The sequence below is a fragment of the Trichechus manatus genome, unplaced genomic scaffold (assembly GCF_000243295.1).
Source record: "Trichechus manatus latirostris isolate Lorelei unplaced genomic scaffold, TriManLat1.0 scaffold00073, whole genome shotgun sequence".
NCBI classification, from domain to species: Eukaryota; Metazoa; Chordata; class Mammalia; order Sirenia; family Trichechidae; genus Trichechus; species Trichechus manatus.
Genome location: NW_004444009.1, coordinates 9,339,307 through 9,363,223, shown reverse-complemented (window position 1 = coordinate 9,363,223; position 23,917 = coordinate 9,339,307). Strand labels below are relative to the sequence as shown.

The 23,917-nt window shown below is 37.0% G+C and overlaps 1 protein-coding gene across 1 annotated transcript in view; it reads right to left on the bottom strand.

Annotated features, from left to right (window-relative positions):
- Positions 1 to 19,997, bottom strand: part of DENND2C (DENN domain containing 2C) — a 44,610-nt gene extending 24,613 nt beyond the window's left edge. Inside the window, exons 1-8 of the mRNA XM_004380377.2 lie at positions 19,832 to 19,997; positions 17,943 to 18,957; positions 17,142 to 17,278; positions 16,608 to 16,720; positions 15,815 to 15,985; positions 12,326 to 12,422; positions 4,138 to 4,182; positions 2,116 to 2,303 (exon numbers count right to left, since the gene is read on the bottom strand). Coding sequence (XP_004380434.1) covers positions 2,116 to 2,303; positions 4,138 to 4,182; positions 12,326 to 12,422; positions 15,815 to 15,985; positions 16,608 to 16,720; positions 17,142 to 17,278; positions 17,943 to 18,766 — 1,575 coding nt within the window. The 5' untranslated portion in view covers positions 18,767 to 18,957; positions 19,832 to 19,997. The remainder of the gene's footprint in view (positions 1 to 2,115; positions 2,304 to 4,137; positions 4,183 to 12,325; positions 12,423 to 15,814; positions 15,986 to 16,607; positions 16,721 to 17,141; positions 17,279 to 17,942; positions 18,958 to 19,831) is intronic.
- Between the last annotated feature and the right edge of the window lie 3,920 nt (positions 19,998 to 23,917).

Sequence of the window (23,917 nt, the reverse complement as noted above, 5' to 3'; positions counted from 1 at the left end):
AGTATCTTAGATGGCCGCTCACAGGCTTTTAAGACCCCAGACACTACTCACCAAGGTAATTTGCTACATAATTTTTGGAGCACAGTACAAAATGAAAATGTGGGGCCCCTTGTTCCTCCCAAAAAAGTGCCATTAAATATAAAATAAAATAGAAAACTTTCCTTTCCTCTGTAGTCTTTCTCTCAACCTGTAATCAGGTTTTTATTTGCTATTTAAATGATGTGTTCCCTCAAGCACAAAGATACTTGGAGGATGCATGCAGCAGACCCTCAGAGACACCCAGGAGCCCCAGGGACGTGGCACACATGCAGCCCAACGGCTTGGTTTCCCCTCCAGCCAGCCTTAGGACTGATATTCTGTGTTCTGAGTGGGAGTGGGGAAGTTGAGCCAGGCATCTCCCCTTTTCATGGGCCTGCCACACCAACACATGGCAGCTGGGCAACCTCCAAGGAAGTGCAACCTCCACGCGGGAATGCGCTTTATTATCTGGATTGGGGTTGGTTGAGAGGTTTGCCTTCCCCACCCCCTTCAAGTTACCCACTGAACATTCCATGGCACTGCCAGCCCAGGGCAGAGAGGGTCACAGCCATGCCCTGCCTGAACTCACTGCAATGTGTGCTTGCCTGATTCAGCCCCTTCCCATGACCACATCCAGGGCCCTGAAGGGGACAGAGGGTGGCAGGAGTCACTGACCAAGGGTGGGAGGGGGAGGCTGATCAGGGTTCGGGACAGCAGGGGGCAGGGGAAAGGGCAGCCAGAGGACTCATCCTGTAAGGCAGCAGGAGTTGGGACCACATGAGAACTGAGGCTTTAAGACCCAGCACATGTCCCATTGTCCAATCAGACTTCACTTACAAAACACAGATTCAAAGATAAAATTAAGAATTTTGAGACAGTGACTACAGAGCATTAAACCCCAAGCAGAGCCCTTCTGAGAGTGGGGCCCTGTGTGACTGCACTGGTCACATGCCCACGAAGCCAGCCCTGCTCCTTACTCAGCTTCCACCAACTGCTGCCAATTAGGAATGGGTCAGGTGTTGGCCATCCTTACACTTTCTCAAGAAAAGGTAGAAACAGAGTTTATGTGAAAAATGATTTTTAAACACTAGCAACAAAATGTATTATTACTTTTTTACAAACACTATGCAAACCAAAAAAGCATGTCTGTTCGCTCAGTTTGCTCACAGGCCATCAGTTTGCAAACCGTGATGTAAGAATCAAGTTTCTGTCTTCGTAATTGTCTCTACAAAGCTCAGAGCCACATGTGGGGCCTATGTTATAAGCTCTGTGAAGGGAGAGACCAATAAGATCTTTTCAAGCTGTATCCCCGGTACCCAGCCCTAGCAAATAGTAGATATTTAATAAATACTTAATGGTTAAAGGAATGAATGAATGATTGTTCGAAAAAGGCAGAGCAAAACTGCATAATATTGTTAATAATAATAAAGCAAACAAATAAACAAAAAGCCAAATCCATTGCCACTGAGTAGATTCCAACTCCTAGTGACCCTACAGACAGGGTAGAACTGCCCCATAGGGATGTGGCACTCAGTTTCTGTAAAGATTTACCACCTTGGAAACCCTACGGGGCAGTTAGGGTGCTATGAGTCAGAATCGACTTGGTGGCAACGGGTAATGCAATTCCTAGCACATAGTAAGCACTCCATAAATGGTAGCTATTATTATTATTGAGGGGCCCTGATGGCACAGTGGTTAAATGCTTGGCTGCTAACTGAAAGCGGTTGGAACCCATCAGCCACTCCATGGGGAAAGATGTGGCAGTCTGCTCCTGTAAAGATTTACGGCCTTGGAAACCCTATGAGGCAGTTCTACTTTGTCCTGTAGGGTTGCTATGAGTTGGAATCAACTTGACAGCAGTGGGTTTTGGAACACATTAAAAAACAACCTGGAAAAAAGCTTGTTTGTTTTTTTTTTGGTCCCCCGTTGGTTACAGCTCATGCCTGACATAAGATTTAGCCAGATTAATTCACCAAATCCAACAAATACAGTATTGGTAGAGGCTGGCTGAGATTACACTAAACAAGAGAAGAGGAAATAAACACACACAGAGACACCAGAACATTCCTGAAGGCCTCTTGGCCTCCTTGTACCTACCTTGCTAGGGAACTGTTGTATGACCTGGGGAATATAAGCTTTTTCTGATGGGTTCTTCTGTAGAGACACTACCACAAAAAGTTCAAACAGCTGCTGCTCCTGTAATTCAATAAGGTCCCGCTCCAAGGTCTGGTAGTGAGGATTCCTCTTGGAAGCCTGCTGCAGTTGTGCTAAGCGCTTGTGGCGATCTGTAATGAAATCATGGAGCAATGTTTTTCCTTCCTCATCCAGAGTTCATGATCCATTCAGCATTAATCCTCACGCAGTCATTGCTGAATAAATGTTGACAAATTAATGACTGCCACATAGACATACCTCTTTGGGCTATGACATACTCAGGGGATGAGTGCAGACCCTCACAGGCATCCAGTCAGTCGCGGTACGGACACTTCAGGTCCCAACTGGATAGCATAGAGTATGTGCCACTACACACTCTATGCTATGCCATCTTTCATGGCGTAACACCAGGACACATGGAAAACACATGGGAAACACCAGGAAAAAGCACTGGGCTGGCAACAGATGCCATTGTTAGGACCATGAAATCATGGGCAGGGGCTAGGGGATGTTGATAACAGTCCCACAGAAGGTAAGTGTATAAAGGGAAGCATTTGATAACATTAAGACAAAAATTAACCTCACAGTAAAAAACTGTCCTTTTCCCTTCTTTCCTTGGGATATATTACTAATAATGGGTATATGCTTATGTCAATAAATTGTACTAAATGCAAGAGGGAAAATAACTGAAGAGGAAGAAGACATCTATTAAAAGAACATTCCTTAAAAGAATGAAACTATGGAAGCATACTCTTTAAGCAGTGTGTAGCAATACTATTCAAGGCTGGATAGCATCTACCCTCTATTCTCATTTATCTCTACCATCTGAACTATTTGGGGCAGTCTTCACTAGAGGAAACTGTGTACTTGCAAAAGAAATAGTCCGAATGTCCCAGAGTTTTGCTTATGTGTCATTTTGAGTCCATGACTGAAAGACTCATCCTCTGACTGTTTTCTTTTTGAGATATGATGCATTCTGCCCCAAATGAAGTTACATTATGGATCAAAATATTAAGAACACTTAAAAAATACATCTAGGAGTAAATATCCCTTATGGCTCCCCAGAATTATCCAGTACATTTGCTGCTCTAGGCAAAGCCTTACTTACTCCCAAACGCTGAGTTCAATTGAAGAACATTTTAGGTACTATTTCTCGGTACCAACAGCACTAAATTAGTCATCTTTACACATGCAGGATGAACCTGATGATGATTTAAGTTTCACCTTCAGTCGGGCTACAGAATTAAACACCTGAAGCAATTCAGGCCAGTGGAGGGAGCACAAGACTAGAAAAGATTAGAGTGTCAGACTAGGCACTGCCCCGAGCTCATCTTTGATAACCCAAGTCTCCTACTTTTCCCATGCTTCAGATGTCAGTCAGTTCAACAGGAACTAAATAACTTGCTGTGAAAAGTCATTACATGAAGGGTACAGCACATCAAATACAGCCAAAATTGCACGGCACTGTTTCACATACTCTAATAGAAGTAAACAGCATCATAATTTGGCATGTAAATGCTGATGAATAAGAAACAAATGAATATTTTCCTTCTATATTAGAGAGATGTCAGAGTTACTTAGATAATTATACTTGAGTGACTACGAGAAATCAGGTAGTTAATGCTTAGTATTTGTCTCGGGATGATTCATATACTCTGTTTTGACTGCTGGTAAACTACTGCACATATGTCTGGACATGCAGCTCTGCACCGCTCCCCGAAGACCATTCCATCCCAAGAACCATACAAGTTTACTTTACTCCACTATGGGAGATTTTAATGCTGTCAAACATCTGGCAGTGCACTATTTAGTCCCTAACAAATCTCAGCAGGTTCTGATAATGAAGAAATTCACCTACAAATGAAACTACATGTGGGAAAAACATGCTTAATCATAAAGTAAGTGTCACTCCACCTATAACCATGATAATCACGAGAAAGAGTGCAGCCCCACTGACTCACTCACTCTTTGGCAAATACTCGGCATCACTTTCGTTCCCACTGGTTTCACCTGAAAAGACAGAAAAGAGTTTCTATTTGTATTGTCTAACAGGAGGAAATATATGAAGATGAGAACAACACAGAGCCTCCATGGACCTGGGGACCTGCGATAAGGAATAATATTAAGCATGCTGAGCCTTTCTCCAAATCACTTAGTTACATCAGGTTAGGATGCTTTCCAAAAGAGAATAAAAGGCTCCAAGAAGAAAATACTTTATTCCATCTTCTTCCGACATCCTACTTCCTTCCTCAGTTCCCCTCTCATCTTTAACTATAGAAATTAGTGGCATTTCAGACTAGTTTTAAGAATGCAAATCTAGTCCAGAGTGGACCACATTTCTATTTCTACATTCATATCCTTGTCTCTTATTTCAAATAAGGTATCAAAGGTAGAACAACATCAAGCTGGCTAAACAAAAATCTGAACACCGACTAACCTGTGAATTTAGAATAACAGGAAAATGTGAAAGCTGAGAGAGATTACCAAATAAGTTTATGAAGCAACATTCTTTCTACATTCTCCATGATGCTTCTAAGCTAATTCTAGCCTATACTGATATTTCCTTCACTCTGAATTCTTCATAGTATCCATGCTACTTTGGGCTGGTCTTATTCTCCCCAATCAGATTTTAAGTATCTTGAGGATAAGGGGTGATGTTTTCACAAGGGACTCATTTTGTACCATTGGACCTAACACAATGCTGGGCGCACAGACAATTTACAAAAAAAAAAGGTGCTTTTTGAATCAATGAACGAAATACTTCTAGATTAGATCTGAAAAGCTAATGCAAAGAAAGGGAAAAACATTTAAATTTACCAGGAAAAACAAAGCCTTAAGTGTCATAAATGAAAATATACATAAGTTTGATTATATAAAAACATAATACATACTAAATTTCTATCTAATAAATATATCATTAATAAATTCAAAAGGTGAGCAATAAACTGGGAAAATATTTGTAATATACATAGCAGATATAAGGCTAAGTTTCTTAGTATTCAAATACCTGTTACAAATCATTAAGAAAAAGACAGCACAACAGAAAAATGAATAAAGAACAGGAATAGGCAATTCATAAAAAGATACATAAATTGTTGAGAAACACAAAAAAAGCCCAAATTCACAAACAAAGAAATGTAAATTAAAACAATAAACAAGACAAAAAATTTCACCCATCATACTGGCAAAAAATCAAAAAGTTTGATAAACACAGTATTGGTGAATATTATGGGGAAAGAAGCATTTTCAAATGCTGTTGGTAAGAACATAAGCTATTACAATCATTTTGTAAAAAGATCTTACAAGAATCTTCTAATAAAAATTTTAAATGCATATATTCTTTGATCAAGTGTGTCCATTTCTAGGAATTCAGTCTATAGATACATTCTCATAAATAGCAAAAACATATTGCTGCATTTTTTGAAGAAACAAAATATATATAAACAATTTAAATATCCACAGGTTAAATAAAATGTTAGAAACAACCAAAATATCTTCCAGCTAAATAAAATTCTTTTACATTCATACAATGAAATATAGTACAGCTATGTGGATCTCCCACCACTAGTCTGTCAGTTTGTTGTACTGTGGTGACTTGCGTGTTGCTGTGATTCTGGAAGCTATGCCACTGGTATTTCAAATACCAGCAGGGTCACCCATGGTGGACAGGTTTCAGTGGAGTTTCCAGACTAAAACAGACTAGAAAGAAGGAACTGGCAGTATACTTCTGAAAAAATTGGCCAGTGAAAACCTTATGAATAGCAGCAGAACACTGTCTGATATACTGCCGGAAGATGAGCCCTCTAGGTTGGAAGGCACTCAGAATACGGCTAGGGAAGAGCTGCCTCCTCAAAGTAGAGTCGACCTTAATGACATGGATGGAGTCAAGCTTTCGGGACCTTCATTTGCGGATGTGGCATGACTCAGAATGAGAAGGAACAGCTGCAAACATCCATTAATAATCGGATTGTGGAATGTACGAAGTATGAGTCTAGGAAAATTGGAAGTCATCAAAAATGAAATGGAATGCATAAAGATTGATATTCTGGGCATTAGTGAGCTGAAATGGACTGGTATTGACCATTTTGAATCAGACAATCATATGGTCTATGACGCACGCAATGACCAAAAGGAATGATATCGCATTGATCGTCAAAACGAACATTTCAAGATCTATATTGAAGTACAACGCTGTCAGTGACAGGATACTATCCATACGCCTACAAGGCAGACCAGTTAATACAACTATTATTCAAATTTATGCACCAACCACCAAGGCCAAAGATGAAGAAATTGAAGATTTTTGCCAACTTCTGCAGTCTGAAATTGATCAAACATGCAATCAAGATGCATTGATAATTGCTGGTGATTGGGATGAGAAAGTTGGAAACAAAGAAGAAGGATCAATAGTTGGAAAATATGGCCTTGGTGACAGAAATAACGTCGGAGATCGCATGATAGAATTTTGCAATACCAATGACTTTTTCACTACAAATACCTTTTTTCAACAACATAAACGTTTACTGTACACATGGACCTTGCCAGATGGAATACACAGGAATCAAATGGACTGCATCTGTAGAAAGAGATGATGGAGAAGCTCAACATCATCAGTCAGAATAAGGCCAGGGGCCGACTGTGGAACAGACCATCAAGTGCTCATATGCAAGTTCAAGCTGAAGCTAAAGAAAAGCAGAGCAAGTCCACGAGAGCCAAAATACAACCTTGAATATATCCTGACTGAATCTACATACCATCTCAAGAATAGATTTGATGCACTGAACCCTAATGACCATAGACCAGATGAACTGTGGAATGACATCAAGGACATCATAGATGAAGAAAGCAAAGGGTCATTAAAAAGACAGGAAAGAAAAGACTAAAATGGAGGTCAAAAGAGACTCTGAAACATGCTCTTGAATGTAGAGTAGATAAAGTGAATGGCAGAAAAATGATCACGTAAAAGGGCTAAACAGAAGATTTCAAAGGGTGGCCTGAGAAGACAAAGAAAAGTATTATAATGAAATGTGCAAAGACCTGGAGTTAGAAAATCAAAAGGGAAGAACACACTCAGCATATCTCAAGTTGAAAGAACTGAAGAAAAAAATCAAGCCTTGAGTTGCAATATTGAATGATTCTACGGGGAAGATACTGAACAATGCAGAAAGCATCAAAAGAAGATGGAATGAATATACAGAGTCACTGTACCAAAAAGAACTGGTCAACATTCAACCATGATGATGATGATGATGATAGTACTGAAGGAAAAAGTCCAAGCTGTACTGAAGGCACTGGTGAAAAACAAGGCTCCAGGAATTGACAGAATACCAGCTGAGATGTTACAACAAAGGGATGCAGCACTGGAGGTGCTCACTTGTCTATGCCAAAAAATTTGGAAGACGGCTACCTTGCCAATTGACTGGAAGAGATTCATATTTGTGCACGTTCCAAACAAAGGTGATCCAACAGAAGGTGGAAATTATTGAACAATATCATTAATATCATACACAAGCAAAATTTTGCTGAAGATCATTCAAAAGCAGTTAAGCAGTACATCGACAGGGGACAGACAGAAATTCAAGTCAGATTCTGAAGAGGGCCTTGAACAAGGGATATCATTGCTGATATCACATGGATCTTGGCTGAACGCAGAGAATTCCAGAAAGATGCTTACCCATGTTTTACAGACTATGCAAACGCATTCAACCGTGTGGATCATAACAAATTATGAGTAACACCGGGAAGAACGGGAATTCCAGAACACTTAATTGTGTTCATGAGGAACCTGTACATAGAAAAAGAGGCAGTTGTTCAAATAGAACAAGGGGATACTGCCTGGTTTAAAGTCAGGAAAGGCGTGCATCAGGGTTGGATTCTTTCACCATACTCATTCAATCTGTATGCTGAGTAAATAATCTGAGAAGCTGGATTATATGAAGAAGAACGTGGCATTAGGATTGGAGGAAGACTCATTAACAGCCTGCTACATGCAGATGGCACAACCTTGCCTGCTGAAAGTGAAGAAGACCTGAAGCACTTACTGATGAAGATCAAAGACTACAGTTTGCAGTATCGATTGCACCTCAGTCTAAAGAAAACAAAAATCCTCACAACTGGACCAACAAGCAACATCATGATAAATGAAGAAAAGTTTGAAGTTGTCAAGGATTTCATTTTACCTGGATCCAGTCAATGCTCATGGAAGCAGAAGAAAAGAAATCAAACAGCACATTGCACTGGGCAAATCTGCTGCAAAAGGCCTCTTTAAAGCGTTAAAAAGCAAAGATGTCACTTTGAGGACTAAGGTGTACCTGACCCAAGCCATGGTATTTTCAATTGCCTCATATGCATGTGAAAGCTGGACAATGAATAAGGAAGACCGAAAAAGAATTGACACCTTTGAATTATGGTGTTGGTGAAGAATATTGAATATACCACGGACTGGCAGAAGAACAAACATATCTGTCTTGGAAGAAGTGCAGCCAGAATGCTCCTTAAAAGCAAGCATGGCGAGACTTCATCTCACATACTTTGGATGTTATCAGGATAGACCAGCCCCTGAAGAAGGACATCATGCTTGGTGAAGTAGAGAGTCAGCAAAAAAGAGGAAGACCCTCAATGAGATGGAACGACACAGTGGCTGCAACAACGGGCTCAAACATAGCAAAGATTGTGAGGATGGCACAGGACTGGGCCGTGTTTTATTCTGTTGTACACAGGGTCACTATGAGTCCGAACTGACTCAACAGCACCTAAAAACAATGTATATCTTTATGCGTTGATACTGAAAGAACTCCAAACTATATTAAGTTAAAAAAAAAGCGAAGTATATTAAGTATAAGAATATTTGTATAAGAATAATAGTATAAGAATAAGTAATAGTATTATAATAAGTATAAGAATATTTGCACGGAAAATGTATTTGCATGCATACAAAATTTTCTGGGGGTCCTGGGAGGAAGTTTTGGAAGCCATGGCTTTTCATTTTATCTTGTATTTATATTATATTTATATTATTGCAATTTCTTACTGTGCTCTTTTTAACTTTGTAATAAGGAATAAGAACATTAAAAGAAATGCTGCCTCTTCTTAAGACAGGTAGAAAAGGTACATAAGAGTTGTTACAGAAAAAGTAGCTATTTAAATATTATATACTATATAGGTTTTATAACTTCAAACTAACTACCATGTCAAAAAAATATACTGGGGCTATAAAATATTGTTCAGAAGGATAAACAAAGACTGTGAGCTTCTTACTCTTATTTGTATCTCTAGCAGTGTTGTTGTTGTGTGCCATAAAGTCAACTCCAACTCATAGTGACACTATATGACAGACCAGAACTTCCCCATTGGGTTTCCTAGGCTTTAATCTTTACGGAAGCAGATTGTCAGGTCTTTGCTCCCATAGAGCGCAGAGTGGTTGGTGAGTTCCGACTGCTGACCTTTGGGTTGTTAAACCCAAGTGCTTAATCACTACACCACCAGGGCTCCTAACCCTAGCACTAGCCACCTCTTAAGAGCTTATGAAGTGTCTGGAAAGAAAGAAAAGAAAGAGGAAAAGGAGGAAAGGCAATATAACTAGGAAAGACCTTATAAGAGCTCATTTAAATGGTGTTAATGTATTCACATCTACAGGTTTTGATGACTTGCATTCCAAGACACTGAATGACAGTTAAGAGGTTATGAGCCAATAGGGAAATCTGTTGAGAATCTGTATGGATTAAAAAATACTGCAGTGTTCTTTTTTGTTGTTTGTTTTTTCTGCTATCACATTTAAAAAAAAATTTTTTTTTAATAGTGGTAAAAATACACCTAACAAAACATTTGCCAATTCAACAATTTTTACATGTATTATTCAGTGACGTCGATTGCATTCATAACGTTTGCAAATATTATCACTGTCCTTTTCCGAATTGGGTGTCCCTTTTTATATATGACTCAATACACAAAATTATAATAACAGAACAGAAGAAGGGCAATAAATAATTTTGTAATACTACCTGATAACTGAAAGTTAAGAAATATTTAGGTTGGAATATAGCCAGTAAATCCTAGCATGTAGTGACAGAGTAGGTAACTACAATGATCTAGTTCTACTACGTATTGTTGATATACAGACAAAAACTTAAGGAGGAAAACATAAAGTTGAGAATTGTGATTATGAAGTCAGAAGATTCTCAGGCATGAGAGAAACTCCTCTGGTCCACTGGAGGAGTTGGTAACTGACAATAGGTGAATGAGTATTTTCTTTGAGCCATGCAAAGGAAAAACAAACCTTTGGGGAACAGTTACAATTTAGGGAATGGTCGTTTTTTTTTTTTTTGATGCTAGAAGTTGGCAACTCAGGCGATTGATGTATTTTTTTCTTCTTTTTAATAATGATACAAGTCAATGAGGGAAAAAGGATTTGGCTCTTAAAAAACTTGTCTTAGAGCCAAATTCACTAAAATATTCCTATTCTATAAGGAATAAAACATACAAATAAAATAAGGAGTCGGCAATAATCTGATTATTTAAAGGGGCATACCTGGAGAGTAATTATCAACAGGCTACTGTTAATCTAGAAAAATGCAATTAATATTTTACAAGAATTTGTCCTGACCCCAGTGTGTTAATATTTCACAAAATTTGCAGTTTATAATTTATTTCCTTATCTATAAAACAATGACAATAATATCTGCCACATAGGACTATATAGAAAATTAATGATAATGCATCTGAAAGGATCCAGCACAATATCTGGCATTAGTTTTCCTTTTCTGTACCTAGTTCTGAATTATACAAACAAAAAGCCTTTGACAATACCCTTGTTGAAGATTAGGAAACGTGTGGAGAGGAGACAGTTCAACTGTTGAAAATCAAAGCTATGAGAAAAAGTGAGAGTAACTGTTGGTGACAGAAAAAGATACGACTTAGTGGCACCATGCTCCTTGATTCAAATCTATGGCTCAGCTTCTTCATCTGTAAAATTAGGATAGTCCCTGTCTCCTAGCGTTGCCATATGTTATACACAAGACAAAGTATGTTAAGAAACTATTACTTCATGGAATAAATGGGAGCGATTTTAAGAACAATAATGAAAAATATTTCTTCTACAGAGAAGACTGAAACATGTTTTAATAATTGTCTTTGAAAATATGAAAACTCACATTTAAGATGGTGGTCAGTTGGTCTTAATCACCACAGAGTAAGAAGAAAGAATCTTAAATTGTAGAACAGAAAATCTTATTTTCTGAGAGTAAGTTTCAGAAAAAAGAACAGATTTTCAAGGGGAGTTAAGAAATGTCTGTCTTTGGAAGTCTGCAGAAAATAAGAAACATTCCCCTCTGGTATGACTTTGCTGTTGTTTCTCATTATAGACTCTTTCAAGATTCCTTATGAATCTTATGTCCTAAAACTGCCAAATTTTAAATATTCTTTCCCAGACAACCAAGTTAAGAATCTCACATGAGTTTTAAGAAAATTCTAATAATACACTGTGGATGGTGAGAGTTTCTTAATTAAGACAATGTAAGCTTTATCCAGGCATCTGGAGGGTAAAAACTACTCAACTTAACTAGGTGACAAGTTGAGTCACACATACCTTCAGTCTATATATACTAAATGTATTAATTTTCTTCATTGAAAGAATCTATGCTAATCAATGACTATAAATCAAAATAGGACCATAAAATGATACAATCTAAACCATTGCCATTTAGTTGATTCTGTCTCATAGTGACCCTATAGAACAGAGGAGAACTATCCCATAAGGTTTCCAAGGCTGTAATCTTTACAGAAAGCAGAATGCCACATCTTTCTCCCACAAAGCAGCTGGTAGGTTGGAACTGTGGACCTTTCGGTTAGCAGCCAAGCCCTTAAACACTGTGCTACCAGGGCTCCTCAATGACGCAATCTACCTATAAAAATCAGCTCTTGTTTATCATTATTTTTCCATTTATTTACTTATCCATCCAATAGTCATTACATGGAACAGAACTAAATAAAAGGCATATGAGGAAGAATCAGAAATGGCCCTTATCCTAAAGAAGTTTATATTTAAATGTAACAACAGTAAACAAAAAATTATAATACACATCAAACATTTAGTTATGTAATGACTCTCCTTATACGCTGATAGCTAAGGAGAGCTGGAACAAAACACAACCCTTACCTTTTGAGGGAGGTACCTCTTTCCCAGTGTAAGGGTATAACTTTACCCTCTTCTTTCCTCTTTTAGATTCAAATATGTCGTCTATTTTCAACACAAACTGAAGGGAAGACCAGAAGGGACAAGTTAAAACCAACACCCATAAGTTTTGCAGGTTGATATTAATGTATTAGTGATTCTCATTCAGAGAAAAGACCTATTTAGAAATGAAAACATTTAAAAAGTTTCAATTTTGAATCCAAAATGATGCTCTTTATTTAAATAAGTTATTCTAATACAAAGTCCAGGTAACATGGGTAAGAAAGTGGGAAAGGATAATCTTCTTTCCAGAAGAACTCAGCCAGGCTCTTTGAGAGATTCTTTGTTACTCCATGTCACAACATGCAGGACATCTGTCTACTGCACTCCATACAGTGACCAAGTCTTTACCATCAAACTCAAGTTTTTGCTTGCCCAGAGTAGGAAGTGGAACACTCATTCACTTGGAAGGCAGGATTAAAAAAAAAAACAAAACACCAAACCCACTGCCGTCAAGTTGATTCCGACTCATAGTGACCGTATATGACAGAGTTGAACTGGAAGGCAGGATGACGCTCAGTTATTTCTGCTCGCAGGAACTCTTCATAAAGAGGATAATTACTCTTAAAAAGTTTCTGTCAAAGGGAATACCCATGACTTTGCTGCTGGGAACACTAACATTACAATTTATTTTAGAAACATGGCACAAAAATAAGAGACTCTCAAACATGCTCAAGTACAAAAACCCTGTTTTTTTTTTCTTCCTCTCATCATCTGTATCTCAAGCAAGTAGAGCCCAGGCCATTCATTTTTAAATCATTACATAATTGCTTCTCTCTATTAATAGGCATTTACTCATTAGAATTCTTTCTTTGCTGCTGGGAGGGGTGTGTACGTGTCAGAGACAGAGAGGAAGGGATGGGGAGGGAACAAGAGAGCAAAGCAGACAGACTGAGCTGGGGTAAAAAAGAGGAAAGAATTAGAGCTGATCAACAAATACTTTTAAAAGGAGGAACTGATTTATTAGTTTTTCCATTTTTCTTAAAATTCTAAGCTTTTTTTTTTTTTTAACTATTCATCTTGACTTAACATATTTAATGCCTAGAATTACAACTCTTAGGAACATTATATAAGACGGTAACTAACAAAGTTTCTTAAGACAACTGTTCTTGTTTTCTCTTTTGACCTTGTTTCTCTAGCAATCGTGGCAATTAGTAGGTAGTGAATCAATCCAGTGCAAGCAAAAAAACATGTGAGAAACATGTGCTTCCAATATGCAGATTATTCCCACACTTTTGGATGAGTTTTTTTTTAAAGATTTTGTGAAGCTGCCATTCAAGTAGAAAATCACTAACATTCTTATATATTACCATTACAAAGAACAAGAGAATCCAGAATAAAAAGATACTGTTATAGGCTAAAGAAAAGATCTATGAGGGTAAGGATGTATTTTAAGTACTTTATGACCAAAGATAGCATAGTTATTAATGTGCATTTGAAAAGTACACTCAAATATTATAAAGGAAAGGGAACTATGTATTCTAGAAATACGAGATAAGATAATAAAATTTAAATTTACATCATGAACTGGGAACAAAAGCCTACATGTACTTTCTAGCTGTAGGAAATACTGAAGAATATTCTTCCTAAGAAACGACAGAAACCATATTGTTGCAGATACTTGACAAAAACAATACAAAACATTAGGAAACCTACTCTAGCAAACAATCCCACACAGGCTTCCACAGCAGGGAGAGAAAGGAAGGGTGGGGAAGAGGCATATGGACTAGATCAGTGATTTTCAAACTATGAAAGCAGTTTCCCTTCCAGGGATAGCTCTAGTCATCAAAAGGGAAATAAATGAAAAATATTTTTCTTGTGGAATATTGTTCCTGAAGATACTCCAAAGCCAAAATTTGTATTGCATATGGAATATAATAAAAGAATTTAATCCAAGAAGGATCACAGGCAGAAATGCTAACAGTCTGTTCCTGCCCAACAATCAAGAGTTCATCACCATTTTCTTTCTCCCCAGTCCTCAAAAAACTTTTGGGAGAATACTAGAAAAGGAAAAGTTGGATTATACCTCCTATAATCAGAGCGGGAACAGGCTTCAAGTATTTAGGAGATCCACAGTACATAAAATACTGAGGCATGAAGTCAAAAGCACTCCAAAATCTCCTTGGGTCTCATTAAACCCTACAATCCATAATTCTTAAATATTTGTTAATGCTATTCTAAAAGCCACATCTAAATGCAACCCCTTATGTGTTTATATTCTTCCTCCTGTGAACACATGGATGTGTTTCTGGGCCATGTGGGAGGCTGCTTTATTGTGCCAGCATGATCCACAGGAGTGGAGAGCTACTGTGGATGCCTCGCGGTTCTTTAAACCTCTGATTTTTTAAATATATTTCTCATCATACACAGGAGAAGAAACAGCTAAAGGTTTTTTTTTTCCACTGAGGGAGATCAGTTTAGTGCTTTTTAAAAACTGTATGTCTTTAACTCTTCACATACTAAAGAGGGAGGGGCAGGAAACAGATCAGATGAATTAAAGTAATTATGGAACAGAATATTTCCCAGGGAACCAATAAGCAGTTACTAAACCAAGGAACAGCTGTAACTTTTGTTTAATGTTAAAATCAGGTACGAAAATTGTGTGCTAAATGAATACATGCAACTAAGTCGGATGGGATTAAGGAAAGGAATAACATTTAAATGATCTGATTTCCACTTTGCTGCATGATACCTGCACAGTATTTTTTCAATCCTGAAAACATCCTGAATTATAGAAGAACAAAGTGACAGAGAGTTTATAAAATATTTTCCTGTAATTTCTTAAATGACTCTCCTAAAAGAAAATATATCTTTCTATAAGTAACCCCAATTTCTTCATGTTGGACCCTACACCTCTAGTCTAGATGATTTACAGACTTACTGCCTTTTTTCCTTTGAGGGAGAAGTCATTTATTTAGTATAATTGCTGGTAATTTCTATTCCCAAGTAATAGATTTCTATTTTCTTTCCTCCAAATGGAAATTTTTGCCCCAAATTAATGGCATATACTTTGCCATAAATAAAAACCTGTAAATTCAGGGACAAAACTGAATTTACTTCAGCAATTATGTAAGTCAGTGAGTAGTAATAACAACAGACGCTGAGCCCAGCTTGGTAAAATGCCCTTTTATATGAGATTCTGGGGATTCCTTTAAACAGGCAACTGATTCTAATGAGGGCTAAGGTAAATGAAATGAAGTCCATCTAAAAATCAATTTTCCAAATCCATAAAGAAACCCTGGCAAAAGCCATTCATGGATTTGTCTTGCATGAGCAAAAGTTTAAAACTTAAGGCTGCTTTCCAAATCTTCTAATTCCAGTAGGTCAGTTCTAACCTATTATTCATTTCAGTCTATTTATTCTCATTTATGGAAATGCTGAAGAGTCTAAGAATGAAACTACTGGAGTCCTTACCCTTGGAAGATTTTTCCTTTTCCTGTTTGCAACTTCTCCAGCTCGGAATAGCTTCCATTCAGTTAAAGTGATGGGCAAAGTGGCATCCTTTGTGAGCTTTGAGCGTAAATAAACTTGTGAGTTCTTCAGTTCCATAGTTTTCCGGAGAAGGAATTGCGGTTTGGGAGGAAGCTAAAACAGGAGAAGATGCATGGTAAGGGGTAAGGGTAAGGTCATCTAGCTTATACCTGTGTTCTCATACAAAGTCAAAGCTATCCCAGAAACATATTTATCTTATTCTTCCTATAAAAATGGACTCAAACAAAGATTCCGTACTTTCTTTCTCACCATTTTTAAAGAAGTTACTCAGGTTTCTAATCCAAAATTCTTCTATTACAATGTAATCAAATTCCCAGAAAACAATGGCTCACAGTCCTCATTAACTCAAGGGAGTCTTTGCTTTCAGGGGTCACGGATGCTTTCAGGGCCAGGCAGGTAATTTAGGCCACAGCTAGATAGGAAATTAATAAAGAGTTGTGGGAGCCACAGTGAACTGAAAAGTTCATGCTGTATCTAAAGGTGCTCATATTCAAATTAAAAAACTAAGTGCTTAAAAAAAAAAAAAACTAAAGAAAACAAAAAACTATGTGCTGCCCCAAAACTGCAGAACAAAACAAAACAAAAAACTAACACCAACAACCAAAAAAACCACACTCAGTGCCTCTTGACTTTGGCCCCAGTTAAATCATCTTAACCCTTTTGTAGGGATTTAATTAGAGTCTAATATTTTCTTCAATTAATTGACTGGTCATACCTTGGGTGTTCTGAAAGCACTTTTAGGGGGTGGTAGCTTCCATGCTGAAACGGATCTCCACAGGGGTAAAGGCTGTACTGGAATATCTTCATATGGATTTTCTTTGGCAGGATCTGGAAAAATAGTGAAAAAAAAATTTAGAGGAACATAAAATGGAAACAAAGTGACCAGAGCTAGAAAAGGAAAAAAAAAAAACTGACTAAATATGTTCAGTTTTCTTATTCTACCTTGCTGTAGGGAGAAGGATATCAAAATCAATGGCACTGTATGCTTATAAATTAATCAGAAGTTCCACTGAGCTAAAAGAATTCTCAAAAGATTATACTATAAACATCTACTTCTGAAATGAGTAATTCATTACACTATTTGTAAGATCTATTAAAGAACAAAAGATACTATACACTGAAGATTTCCATATTAAAAAGAAAATCTAGAGCAAAATATTCTTGATTGTAAAAGAAAATACCATCTTACAGTTAAGGGTCACCAAGTACATACTCATTAAATTTAATTGCAAAGTTTGTGGACACATACATATGATATCCTCATAGATACTGTCCTCAGACTGTGTGTAATAAAGTGCTGAGCCAGAATTTCTTCCAAGTTCTTCATGAATCTTCTGTGTGTTACGAGTTCGAAAGTGCTGAATATCCTCAAATTCAAAGGATTTCCTTATGAAAGGAAATAAATTTTAAAGTCATGTCTTTCAAAGCTCTCATCTTTACATTAGTATGGTAAACATAAATTGATAATTAATGGACTTATGAACAAGATTACAAAGGTGTTTTTATCAGATACCTAAGAATAATAAACTAGGCTGGTTCCCTATATGTACAATGAGAAAACTGGAGGCTTTTAGCCAATCACATTCATATTCTTCATTCGGTTCCTTTATTAAGTTTACTCCCTCATAAAGAATGGGGCTAAGGCCAGCATGCCCTGAATGAAGTGCAAGAATGTACTTGTTTCCCTAAAGATTCTTAAAGATATAAAATGGAAGTTTTTCTGACGTTCCTATATCAGTAGACTGTCTTAGCTATTTCCTATTAAAAAAACCAAACCCGTTGCCATCGAGTCAATTCTGACTCATAGCAATCCCTCGGACAGAGTAGAATTTCCCCATAAAGTCACCAAGGCTCCTCACTATTTCCTATGCTTCTACTTTTTCCTACTCTGCTTATTTCCCCTGTGAGTTATTCAACATCTGTAACTTCAAACTAGGGCTATAACTCTAGGAGGAAAATGGTACAGGGACTGATTTGAAAAGGAAAAAGAAGCTCAATAATCCTACAAATAAAATACCTACAAATCATTAGCTACAGAATAAAAGCATACCTTTTGGATCTCCCTTTGATTTTTCCACCATATTTCTTTGGTTCAGGTTCCTGAGAAGGAGCAAAAGAAGATTCTGCACAAGAATTATTTTCACAGTATTTTCTGTCACAGTTTCTTTCTTTACATGGTGTAATACCAGATTCAGATAAATATCTGAATGTCCTACGAGGTTTTGGCAAAGGATTTATAGAAGGTCCACATTCTTGCCCCTCAGGTTCAGAGTAAATATTTTCTAAGCTCTTGGTCATTCCATATGAACTACCCAGAGCTTTGAAATTCGCTTCTTCTTCTGAAGAGTCACAATGTTCTAAAGCCAAATTTAAGACTTTATCTGGGGGAAGTGCTTCTATTTTCTTCCACAATATTTGTGAGGTATACAAGTTTCCTGGAGGTAATGAAGTTTCTGGGTCTAAAACAACTTCTTTCCAGCTTTCAATTTGTTTGACCCGAGAACATACCCATTTGGTTTCCAGTTCATTTTTGAAGAAACGTGTATCATTAGATTCATGTTTCTCACTTTCATCCTCACTTTGATTGCAGCTTTTGGCATCTTTCCTCAGATCTAATCCCACATTTTGAGTGTTGGTTACATCTAAATTTTTACTCTTTCCCTCCGCAACAAGTTTTTTCTTGGGAAGAATCTCCTGGTGACAGCTGTATCTCACTCCAAAGTCCTTTGGACACCACTTATCTGGATTAGATATACCATTTGTCCTTCCTTCCCAGTGAGAAATTTTTTGTTTGATGTTTTTACAGTGGCTTCTCGACAGTGTCTGAACAGCAGAACGAGAAAAACCAACATCCATGTTCCCTGTTGGGTCCATGAGAAGTGATGAATTTTACACAGTTTCCATTACAAGTAACTGTGAAATACTGTATCCTTTATCCTGTCAGTTAGAATCCAAACCATTCCAGTATTTTCCTTTCATCTTTAACTTGTAAATCTCTTTTTAAAAGTAAAAATTTTGATCATTGATCCTTGCTGAAAACTGCTACAGCTTTATCTTGAATATTCCTATTAAAATGAGACAAGAATGTATTAGCATAGTTCTATAATTTCCCAATTTCAACTCCACTAAAACACTGCCCACCTATTCCTAAACAGTTCATTTACAATGCATATATAAAATTATACCTGTTATCTATTAAGTAACTCAACTCTATAAAGGCACTCCTAAGATGACAGATATAATAATACTGAGAAAACACTGCTTGTGGTATTTCTCAAGTTGTTAGCTTTAATATTCTGCTATATTTAATTTCCTAGAGTTAGGTGGAATAGAATTTTGTAAGAGATTATACATAGCAGTTTACAATGTTATTTTTAAATTAATAAATTCTTTATGAAACTTTCTCTTAATGAAACAAGGACCAATGGAGCAGTATAAAAAGCATACATACACAGAAATACATCTCAAGTGACCAAAATGTTTACGTATACATTCCAGCAAGAGCCAGTAGTCCAGAAACACACCAACAGTTAACTTCCCTCTTCTTTTTTTATGTTGATAAATAATATTAGCTCATACTCTCATTTCAATTTTACTATTAGCAGCACAGGATTCCATACACATTATGCACATTATTCCATACACATTATATCCAAGGTGCCCATTAACAACTAAAACAACAACCACAACAAAAAACCAAACTCACTGTGGTTGAGTTAATTCCGACTCATGGCGACCCTATAGGACAGAGTAGAACTGCCCCATAGAGTTTCCAAGAAGCACCTGGTGGATTCGAATTGCTGACCTTTTGGTTAGCAGCCATAGCGCTTAACCACTACGCCACCTGGGTTGCTTTAAAATGCAACCTATTGTGTCACTGACTGAACCTCCCACATCTCTGCTGCCATACCCATGACCCAAATCAGCAAAAATACTTACAGTCATCGTCACATTCCTTCCTTTCACATACAGGCTTCACTTAGTTAGGCCCATAAACTATTTCCTCAAATGCAAAATTTGGCAGAAAACTTTTCCTACTGAATGAGTGAAGACCTGACCTCAAGCTCTACTCCATACTGGTTATAAATAGCAATTGATTCAAAACTTCCTGAGGCAGGGGTCATCCTTCCTTGAGCTTTGTCTGTGTGGCCCTGATTAACAGGCAGGAAAATATCTTGCCCAGCTCTGTCAGTGCAGCTGACCAAGACTGATACGCACCACACACACACACACACACACACACACACGCACGCACACACACACACAATTCATTCTAGGCAGATCAACTGCTAATCAGGACTTCTATCAACTTTCACTTAAGCCACTCCTACAAGTGTGTAGGAAAACCAGCCTTGCCAGTAAATAAACTTTGGTGAGGGTCTGATGTAAATATCATTCTAAAACACCTTAAAACCCATTCATGTGGGTGGAAAAAAACAAACAAAAGAAAACAAAACAAAAATACCAAAACTGTTGTCCAGAACTCTTAATAAAACACTAATGAATAGCACTTGAAGACTCATTCAGCTACTGTTCATGACTAAAACTCTGAAAATCCTTTTCTTCTGTTGCTTACAGGGGATTCCTAACGATTTTAGGGTATCCCTGAGACTTAGGTTTTCCTCATATACAAGATGAGAGTTTTTTTTCTCTGCCCCGTAGAAGCGTAGTGGAGGTTTTTGACAGTCTTTGTTAACTCCTTCTTTAGTCTTCCCTGATTGATGTGTTTTTAGTGTGAATGGGTGAAACTGAGAAGAAAAAGATGAAAATTTCCAGGGCTAAAAAAAAAAATTTAACTTGAAAATTACTAGCAACAGATGGCTTAATCTATGAAATTCACACACAAATATAAGTGATGTGCACTGATGGTGTTTCAGTGGTGGTAGAGTAGCACAGCAGCACAAGAAACTCCTGATATAGGGTAGGTACTGTAAAGAAAATCCTATTTGCTCCTAAATGTGTTAATACAATTTTCAAAAAAATGAGCAATTTCAAAAACAAAAAAAGTTTTAGTGCATTTTAACTAGATATATGAATATACTGATAGTATAAAATACATCTTTATATCTGATTTCACAGTTTCAATTTTTGCTTAATTAATTTAAACCCTTTATAATGTGGCTTGCTTATTCCCACGTACAGGCTGTGACTGGTTTGGTCCCATCCAAAAAATAAGAATCACTCACCAAAACAAGAGTTTGCTTCAGTTTTTTTCTTACAGGCATCTCGTGTCTAACTTTCCCTTTACCCTAACTGCATTCTGAGCCACCTTGCCCCACAGCAAGATTTATTATACTAAGACAGTGTGTATTAGTGAAAGGACAGACAGATGGATTAGTGGAAGAGCACAAAGAGTCCATAAATAAACCCACACTTACATAGCCAATTGATTTCCACAGAGCTGGCAAGGTAATTCAATACGGAAAGAATAATCTTTTCAATAACACTGCAACCAATGGATATTCATATGGAAAAAATGAAACTCAATTCTTACCTTACACCATTTAAAAAATTAACTGGAAATGGATCACAAACCTAAACATAACACCTAAAACTATAAACCTTCTAGAAAAAAAAAAAAAAGAAGAAAATCTTCATGACTTTGAGGAAGGAAAAGACTTCTTAGGACACAAAAGCACTAATCATAAAGGAAAAAAACTGATAAACTGAACTTCATCAAAATTAAAACCTTCTGCTCATCTAAAGATTTTGTTTTAAAGAATGAAATGACAAGCCACAGTCTGGGAGAAATATTCACAATACATATATCTGACAAGGGCCTAAATCCAGATTATATAAAGAACTCTTACAACCAAATGATAAGGCAAACAACACAATTAAAATATGAGTAAGATATGTGAACAGACGCTTCCCAAAAGAAGATTTGTGAATAGTCAATAAGCACAGTAAAGCATGTGAAAAGATGTACATCATCATTAGTCATCAGGAAAATGCAAATTAAAACACAATGAGATACCACTATACACCCATTAGAATGGCTAAAATGAAAAGAAATGGCAGGACCAAGTACTGGAGTATTGCTGGTAGAAGTGTAAAATGGCACAACTTACTTTTGAAAACAGTAAGGCAGTTTTTTATAAAATTAACATATGATTGCAGTTTCTTATAAAATTAAACATGATTATCATATGACCTAGCAATTCCACTCCTACGTATTTTACACGAAAGGAAAACATATGCTCACGCAAATACTTTTACATGAATATTCACAGCATCTTTATGGCACAGTGGTTAAGAGCTTGACTGCTAACCAAAAGGTTGGCAGTTCAAATCCACCAGCCGCTCCTTGGAAACCCTATGGGACAGTTCTACCCTGTCGTATAGGGTCACTATGAGTCGGAATTGATTCGATGGCAACGAGTTTGGTGGTTTGGTTATTCATAATAAGCCCAAACTGCAAACAACCCAAATGACCATCAACAGGTGGATGCATAAACAAATTATGATATATTCATACAATGGGATATTACCAGCAATTAAAAGTAATAAACAAATGATATGAACAACAACATGGATATATCTCAAAAACATTATGCAGAAACAAAAGAGTATATTTCATTTATATGAAATTCAAGAACAGGCAAAACTAGTCTCTCCTAGGACCAGGAGTGTGAGAATTGACCACAAGGGGCATGAGGGATATTTCTGGGGTGATAAAAATATTATATGTCTTGACTGGGGTGGTCATTACATGGATGTATACATTTGTCAAAATTAACTGACTATACTCTTAAAATGGGTATATTTTATTGTATGTAAATTATACCTCAATAAAGTTAATTTTTTATTAAAAATTTTTTATTGACTTTTTTGTTTGTTTAATAGAGTGGGTAACATAAATGAAGTGTACCTCAATAATTAATTTTCAATAAGAAGCAACTGTTTCCACAAGGCCAAATGTGTGTACCAAATATATATATTTTTTAAAAATTTTTTATTGTACTTCAGGTGGAAGTTTACAGAACAAATAGATTCCCATGAAACAGTAGCACACACACTGTTCCACGACATTGGTCAACAACCCCATGACATGTCAACCCTCTCCCTTCTTGACCTTCTTTTTTTTTTGGTGAAAATATACATAGCCAAAGATACACCATTTCAAAAATTTCTATATGCATAGTTCAGTGACATTGACTATGCTCTTACAATTGTGCTGCTATTCTCACTCTAGATGAAGGTTTACAGAACAAAATAGTTTCTCATTAAACAGTACACATGTTGCCCTATGACAATCGTCAACCTCACAACACATCAACACTATCCTTACTCAACCTTGGGCTCCCTATCACCAGCTTTCCCGTCCCCCTCTGCCTTCTAGTCCCTGTCCCTGGACTGCTGTGCCTCATCAGTCCCATTTGGTTTTATGGGGCTGTCCACTCCCCGGCTGAATGGTGAACCTCAGAAGTGACCCCACCACCAAGCCAAAAGGGTGTCTGGGGGCCACACTCTCGGGGTTTCTCCAGTCTCCAATAAAGTTAATTTTTAAAAGCAAAAAAAAAGATGAAAGGCAAAGTATCTAAATACTCTTTGAAAATTTTATCCATTTTTGGTCTTACTACTCATGAATGAGAAAATCATCCTAACTTTAAAGACGGGTTTAAAACAGGCCAACATTAATTTGCATAGTATTTTCAGTTACTAAGCAGTTTCAGTTAATTCACTTCCCTTCCTCCTCATAATAACTTTGGTATATATTACTGTGCACATTTTATAGGAGAGGACACTTAAGCTCTGAGAAAATAAGTGAACTGTCCCATGTTACAAAGCCTCAGATTTTTCTTGTATATCACAGCTATTAAAATCTTGACAATTAATTTCAACTTGTTTTTCCTCTGCCACACCCACTGAACTCTCCAATTGTTTCCCATGCAAAAAATAACGCCAACAGGATTTAATTTCCTGAATCTGAGTGCTTTAAGGGAAAACACTGCCAATATCAAATCTAAAAACAAATGGTCTCCTTTGTGTAGGGTGACCCTCAGAGCAGGTGCCGCTCATCTT